Below are 7,819 nucleotides of genomic sequence, written 5' to 3' on the forward strand. Positions count from 1 at the left end.
AAATTCTAAGAACAGATTCGCACGAACTGGTGCGAACCGGCTGAATCCCACCACTGGATACAACCTATAAGACATGAATGTTATATTGATATTAAAAACTCTTACTTACACTTGAAAGACGTAAAAAAAAGTTCTGTGTAAAAATAATAAGATTTTTCATCCCCTATATTGAACACTATGTAACAAGTACTTGAGCATACATTTTCTCACAGATTTTTTTATTGTAATTGTTTCTTTTGTGCTTTCAAATATCTATTTATGAATTTATGCACGCATTATCATTTTGTCTTTTACACAGACAACAACTAAGAAAACGTATTTACAAGTGATCATATGCTTTTTGTGACCAAATAGTTTCTGATATGATACCTGACCTCCACTTGCATAATAGATTTTCTTGTTCAGTGCTGTCCTCTATATGCACAATTTTTGCTTGCCACTAGCCTTGATATTCCCACCTACCATCACATGTTTACACCTGATACAAGTGCACTGTAGCATGCAAATAACCTTACAACAACCCTCCACTTATAGAAGTGTGGCACACCCTCCTGGTGCAGCTGTCTCCCCCTGTACTGTAGAACCCAATCTTCACTTTTTGATTTGGCACAGTACACTGTAAACGTATCTAACTTTCACTTATGTTTCCTTTGATTTTTTTATTTCACAATTTATTAAACAACTAACTTTGTTGTTTGCAGTTTTATTCATTTTTTAAGTGAAACTAAATACTGTAGGTTGATTTCTGAGTTTCTATTCTATTCTTTGGGGATCTGTTCCTGATACCACTTTGAGGACCAATTTTCCTGTCTTTGTTTAACCTTCACCATCCTCCCGCATTACTTCTCCTCCATCCACCTCCTATCTGGGGCTATCCACCATTCACTTAATAGATTTTGGAGGATTCTTTCTCCTTAATGTATTCTACGTTGGTACTCTTGTCTTCCTCGACTTGGCTCCTTGGTTGTTGGGATCTCCTGGTAGGGACACACATTTCACTCATGTGTGCCTACCCATGTCTTATTTGCATGACCTTTGTATGTCTCCATTTTTATCCTGTTTTGTTTTGGAGATCTTCCTGATTCATTGGAGTCCAGGGTGGAGGCTGTTCATGAACACTTTTCTTTTTTTCATTAGTAGTCTCTCGTTTTTTGCAACCTTCCCTTCTCCCATTCCTATATCCTAACCCCTCCTTCCTCCCCTTTGTCTGTCCCCTTTTCCTGGATCTTGGTGGCTAGCCATCAAGCTGCTTAGTGCTGGGTGTCCTGCCACCAAGGATATCGATGACTCTACCATAAATTTTGACAAAGTCTGAGCACGTTTGGCCAGGTTTTTGCACCTAAGGAGCAATTTCACTTCGGATCATTGGGTACTTCCAATCTTATCCAACTCCGCCTCACTTATTCCTACATCCCATTCCCTTCCTTCATCTCTGGGATCCAGTTTTCTGGCACCCTTCTCTGGGATTCTGTTCTGGGTTGTTCATAGTGCCCAAAAAGACTGGGGGCTGACACCCTGTCATAGGTTTTTCCAGTCTCATTGACCTTTTTTGTTTCCCTATGGAATTCTTCCTCACTCTTTGGTAGGTGTTTGTTTACCCTGGGTCTTTGGATAACAAAGATGGACATTTTGGATGCTTACCTTCTCATCCCTTTTCCCCATCATCGAGACATTATGTTCATTTTGTCCACAAAGATTGAGTTTCTCAATTCTGCACTCTTCTATTTGATTTGGCTTATGCACCCAACATATTCTGTCAGATGGTCAGGGCCTTTTCCTGATTTCTTCATTCTCATGGACTACAATTTCATCATTATATGGATGACTGGCTGATTTTAGCTCTATCCCTTCAAGGGGCAGCTCATGTGGGTTGGCTACTAACTTTGGAGAAGTCCTTTCTCATCTGACCTCATACCTTATCCATTTGGGAGTGTGTGTCAACTACTATCTCAATCAATCACAGCCTTCTCCTTTTTGGGTGAGATCGATGAAGCTATTATTTCTTAAATCTCAATCCTTGCCTTCTCTCACTTCAAGAGAGGCTCTTTCCCTTTTGGAAATTTGAACTTCTACAGAAGTTCTCATTCCCTTGGGTCATGCATACATACGTGCTCTTCCATGGGTGTTGCATGATCAATGGAAACTTGCTCAGGATCCATTGGATTCGGTTATCCTACCCTCATCCCTCACTACACATCATTTTTAACCCGTTGGCCCAACAGGAACAACAACACAGCAGGTGTTTCTCTTCTTTTTCCCAGTCACGAGTTGCATCTTTTTACAGGTGCTTCTCTGATGAATTGGGGAGAATTTATGTATTTGTGAGAAATCCCAGGTCATTGGTATTTGGTCAAATCAGCTCTTCATGTCAATATTCTTTTGCTATTTGCCATTGATTGTGCTTTTGATAATTCCCTCCCTTTCATATGAGGTAAATTGGTCATGATCCATTCCGACAATTTGACTGTTGTCTCTTTCATCAATTGACAAGGGACACCCCTTCTCATTCATGTTTTCAAACATTGGAACTCCTAATCAGGACTGATTGACATCACACACACACACACACACACACACACACACACACACTAGCATGTCATATCTCAGATGCTCTGAATCTTGTTGAAGATCGCTTGTCTTATCCTGACAATAATTTCTCCTTACAGAGTAATCCCTAGATCTTCAGATGTTTTGGTGTTGGTATATCTTGTGAGGTATTCCACTTCTGGAGGCACTTGTCACTCACCTCAATTCCATACTACCCCTCTTTTTTGGTCCCCGGGTCTATATCCATTGGCTTTGCTGGTAGACACCTTCAGTCATGATTGGTCCAACCTTTACCTTTATGCGTATCCTCCTATATGTCTCCTTCTCCAGTTTTTATCCATTGTTCAAACTATTCCATGTTGAGTCTTTTGTACTGCACCTTTATTGCCTGCTCAACTGTGGTTATAGTCCTTATACTACTTCAGTCCTCACCTCCATTCCCACTTCCTCTTTCCAGCCCTCTGCTGCAGCAGCCTCAGTTATCTGTGTGTCATTCCACCACTGCCACACTCCAGCTTCACAAGTGGTATTGGTCCAGTCCCTTGTAATGCAGTCTGGACTCTCCACAATTGTTGCATCCCGTTTTTTCCCATTTAGTTCATCCTTCAACCTTGGTTACCTTCCCTTTCCATCCTGGCTGTTTGACAATAGTTCTTCTGTGCTGGTTATTGGGCAGCATTATCCAATACCTTCCATTTTTTGCATTCTTGTATAGTTTTTTTCCTCTCTTGTCCTCTCCCTTTTGTTTCATTCCTTTTCACTTCTTTGTCCATTTTGTTCTACATTCACTCTATTTTCCTTCCATTTTCCATTTGTATTCCCACTCTGATCTGGATCATCATCTCTGTCATTTTTGTGCTCTCTGGTGCAATGTTGCCTGCATGGCTTCCTTCCATGGTTCCCATTAACACCTCTTGCTCCATTGGAACCCTCTCTCTACCCGAGATGTTTCCCCCTGTCACCCTTATGGGTTGGATTTACCACCTTATTTGATTGGCTTATTCTTCCTTATCTCCTGATTGTAGATGTATTTTCCAGCTATCCTCTCATCAGTTCCAGCTCCTCACTTTTTCCCTGGCTGCCCACTTCTCTCACCCATGAGAGGAAATCATCCAGCCTGGTATGTAGACCACACCACACACTCTTATCTTTCATTATTTTCATCATGTAGCCATCTCCCCCCTCATTGGAATACCTAGTACCATCCATTGCCATCTTACATAATTCAGTTCAACTGTGAATGGGTAAGTAATTTTTCTATTTCATCATTATCATTACAGGGGCATGTTTTACCTTTTGGATTCCACTCTGTGGAAAGTGGTGCCTCTCTTAAGTATACCAATCCATAAATATAAACTGTAAAGCCTTTAAGGTGTATAATACCCACTGTTGAGATGGGGTGTTTCACAAAATTGCTAGAGGTTTCCATGTTGTATTTTGCATCATAAATATGTCTGTCCCAGACCGCACCAACTCATGGACTATCATGAGTAAAGTAGTGTTGGGATAGCTGCACATTCCTCTGATCCTTGTTGAATAACTCGGGACTGGCCTGCTTTTAAAAATAGTTTCATGGTTACCCATTGTACTTTCTCCAGTGTTGTGTTTCTCTGGACTCTCCACCATGTTGTTCCTCCCCGCTCTTTGTATGGAGTACGAGAGTCCTTACCATTTACAAACTCCCAGCCACTGGAGTGGTGGACCATGGAGGCATCCTCCTGAGTGCACTCAATTCCATTCAGTTTAGAGTAGAGCAGTGGTGTTCTTTTGGTATAGATGATATGAACCCTCCTCCTACTATGGATCAGAAGACAAATATCCAACACCACCTGGTTTTGGGCTGGAGATAATCCACCAACTGTAGTTCACCCCTCTGGCTGTGACCCCTCATCCTACCACTGCCTGTATGTCATTTCCTAGGTGGTCTGGTATTGAATTACAGCTGGACCAGCCAACATAAGTCCTAACACATGCGGATGGTAGGGAGCCCTCATCCTACCACAGGTGGAACAATCATTTTCCAATTCTGCCAGGTTTTGAATTCGAGTGGACCATCACGTTGTATTTCTACCATTGCTCAAATGTTGGATTTATGGGTGGCCTGGAGTTGGTTGTGTTCTGGGTCTGCACCCATGGGCTCCTTTTCTTCCCAATTTAATGACACATATCTTTACAACAAGGGAAGAGTATACCTAGAACAGATGTGGTGCAGTCTCACAGAGGTGTGTTTCTCTACAGAGAGATGTCACATTCCATGGGCTCTCTTTGGATGCTTTCCAAAGGGTACTCATCTATGTACATTTTGCACCACTCCCTCCACCAGTCCAATGTGGGATTCTACCCATGTCATTATCTGAGAAGAAGTAAGGTATTGTATCGGAAGTTATAATTTTCCTACACTGAAAATGTATTTCCAATAGATACTTCCACTCACATTTCCCACCTTTCCTCCTGTGTCCAGTGCTTCTTTTTTGCCTAATCTTGAAGTAAAGGTTGAGCTCTTTGGTATAGAGGGAGTCAGCTGCATCGGGAAGATGTGTTGTACTCCTATTAGTGGAGAGTTGTTGCATGCTAAACACGTGAAGGTAGGTGGGAGTATCAAGGCTAGTTGCGAGCAAAAATTGCACATATAGGGGAAGCACTGATTGAGAAAAGCTGTTATGTGAGTAGAGATAAGTATCTATCAGAAATACATTTTCAGTATAGGAAAATTATAACTTTATCTTTATATCATTTGTATTATGGCATTAAAGATTGTACAAATAAAAGTTGTTTGAAAAATAGAATAAGTATCATACATTGATTTTATTTGAGTGCTTAAGTTTTAATTATTTTAGATAATAAGATTATAGAGATCTTTCTGATAGATTTATTTTTATTTCAGCTGGTTGTTAATAGGAATTCATCTCTCTACACTTTTAAAGGAAAAGACAATCATGTGGAAATGTTATTAGGAGAGGTAAGCTAAAGCTCTCACTAAAATTAAGTATCATCACACATATCTATGCTTTGAAAATATACTAAAATGAACTTTTTGATATATTTAAAGATTCTTTTTTTTAGACAACTTTGGGTGACCTTTGTATTTAAACATTTTCTAAGAAGTAAGCTCCTAATGCAATTACATAAACCCAGTAAAATTATTTTTTTAGCAAAAGAAAGTACAGAATTTGAACAAAATGTAAAAAGGTACAATAAAAATTTCATTTATGTAGAAAGTTGATCAGAGGCCAATTGATTTTCTGCATACATTTCTATACATTTAATAGTCATTGTCTACATATATTTGAAATTAAACCCCTATTTTCTTTCTATAAACTGAATAGATTTGTCAGCATCTATTTTGTAGGATTTGGTAGGTCAGTGAGTAGTTTACAGACTTATATTGATAACATTCCAGAGGTTGACAAAGTGGAGATAGCACATTGTGTAACTATGCACATGTTACAATTTGAAGTCATTCTAGAAAGAAAAAAATGGGAAATTTAGGTTTATTTCTATTGTTTTTTTTGGTGGTTACAAGATCAGTCGAATTGATTAATCCCATTTTGAGATAGGGTAGAGAAAATAACAGATAAACTATAAATTATTTCTGAAAAAACGTTTGAAATGCATTTTAGGGATTGCACAAAGGAAATTTGATATTTTTGAGATGAAGAAAAGTATTTATAATTTTAACATGAAAATTAATTTGCACACGGACTATTCAAAACAAATACTCAGTATATTCATGGACAAATCTTTATTTTATTTTATTAGAAATACTTCACTATAAAATATGATTTTTTGTGTATGAAAGATATGTTAACTGAAAGACTGCCAAATTTAGTGAAGATATACACACCATATTGAGAGTTATAAGTATTAAATCTATAAAGACTTTAAACGAGTACAAAAAGGTCATGTGGTCAGTCAAATTGACCGAGCTCATATTGAGAAAGTTAAAGGGCTTTGAGTGCCTTGTTATGCAAAAAACATTTCAGGGGGTTCACAAACATTAATGATTTTGTACAGAGCATGCTGAAATCAACTGAAAAAAAAAGTGTATAAATACAGATAAAATTCAGTTTGTGAAACACACTTACCTCTTTTCACACTTTAGCTTTATCCTGACAAAACTGTTTCGTCTTGGCCCATTTAAGCATTGATATGAGTCTTACCTCGCTTGCTACAGCCTTTATATCCTACTATTTTGCACATAGCTAATGATTATCTCCACCTATGTCAATGTGCCCCCTATACCAGACCCCTCGACGTGGATTCCTGTACGGGGTGAGGGGACCTTCCAGGGAAGGTTCTGTATTTTCAGTTACTTTCTCTGGGATCTAAACATCCACCAACGTGTTTGCCGTGCGTGGCGACCCGTGAAGGGGTGGAGAGGATCCTGGTGGTTGAGTGGTGTCTTGGGCACTGCAACACACCACTTTGGCCTTGAATTCCTGTAGACGGGTGGCCTTGGGGTGGCCCCCCCTAGGGTCAATCGGCTGGTCCAATGAGGCGAGGGTCAACTGAGTACCAGTGTTGGGCGTTCTCAACGGGTGTTGTGGACATCGTGTCTGATACTGGTGTTTGGGTATAGTGCTCACGAAACCCTGGCATTGCTGCAGTGTCCTTGTTTGACATTGTAGTGCGCCCCCTCGTAGGACTCCATGGCGGGTGGGGTCAGTGGGCACTGAATCTCTCTCTCTTTAATTATGGATCCCCTCCATTCCAAATAAAAAAAATGTTAAAAATCTGCTTATTGGTAAACGACCACGTTTAGAAGACTCCGAACAGCAGTCTCCATCACCCAGTACACCTGTACCTCGCTTTTTAATCATGCATTCACTATCAGATAAATCTTTAGGGCAAATGTCTCCTTTTTTTATTCAGAAGGGCTTAGAGGGGCTTGCTGGCTCTCCAAAGTCAGTTAACAAGCTACGTTCTGGAGACATCTTAGTAGAAACTTCCCATCCTAAGCACAGTGAACTTCTCTTGAATTCAAAGGCCATTGGGGATATACCCATTGAGGTTACTCCCCACGCTTCCTTGAATTCCTCACGAGGAGTTATCGTTTAGAGGGATTTGAAATCTATCCCTGAGACGGAGATCCTTGCTGGTTTCTCCAATCAAGGAGTTTCGGCAGTTCGAAGGATCTCCACTCGTCAAGATGGAATTATGGTGCCGACCTCAGTTTTAATTTTGAGGTTTTCATCACTACGTCCACCTGCTGCCATTAAGGCAGGTTATTTGAACTGTAAGGTACAGCCCTATATTCCCAACCTCTCCGATG

The 7,819-nt window shown here is 40.0% G+C and overlaps 1 protein-coding gene across 1 annotated transcript in view; it reads left to right on the forward strand.

Annotated features, from left to right (window-relative positions):
- The window catches only part of LOC111087199, a gene marked incomplete at its 5' end in the record, with an annotated part of 183,551 nt that overhangs the window by 66,468 nt on the left and 109,264 nt on the right, over positions 1-7,819 (forward strand). The window contains one exon of the mRNA XM_022393042.1: positions 5,432-5,506. Within this exon, the coding sequence (XP_022248750.1) occupies positions 5,432-5,506 (75 nt within the window). The remainder of the gene's footprint in view (positions 1-5,431; positions 5,507-7,819) is intronic.

The sequence above is a fragment of the Limulus polyphemus genome, unplaced genomic scaffold, assembly GCF_000517525.1.
Source record: "Limulus polyphemus unplaced genomic scaffold, Limulus_polyphemus-2.1.2 Scaffold1863, whole genome shotgun sequence".
NCBI classification, from domain to species: Eukaryota; Metazoa; Arthropoda; class Merostomata; order Xiphosura; family Limulidae; genus Limulus; species Limulus polyphemus.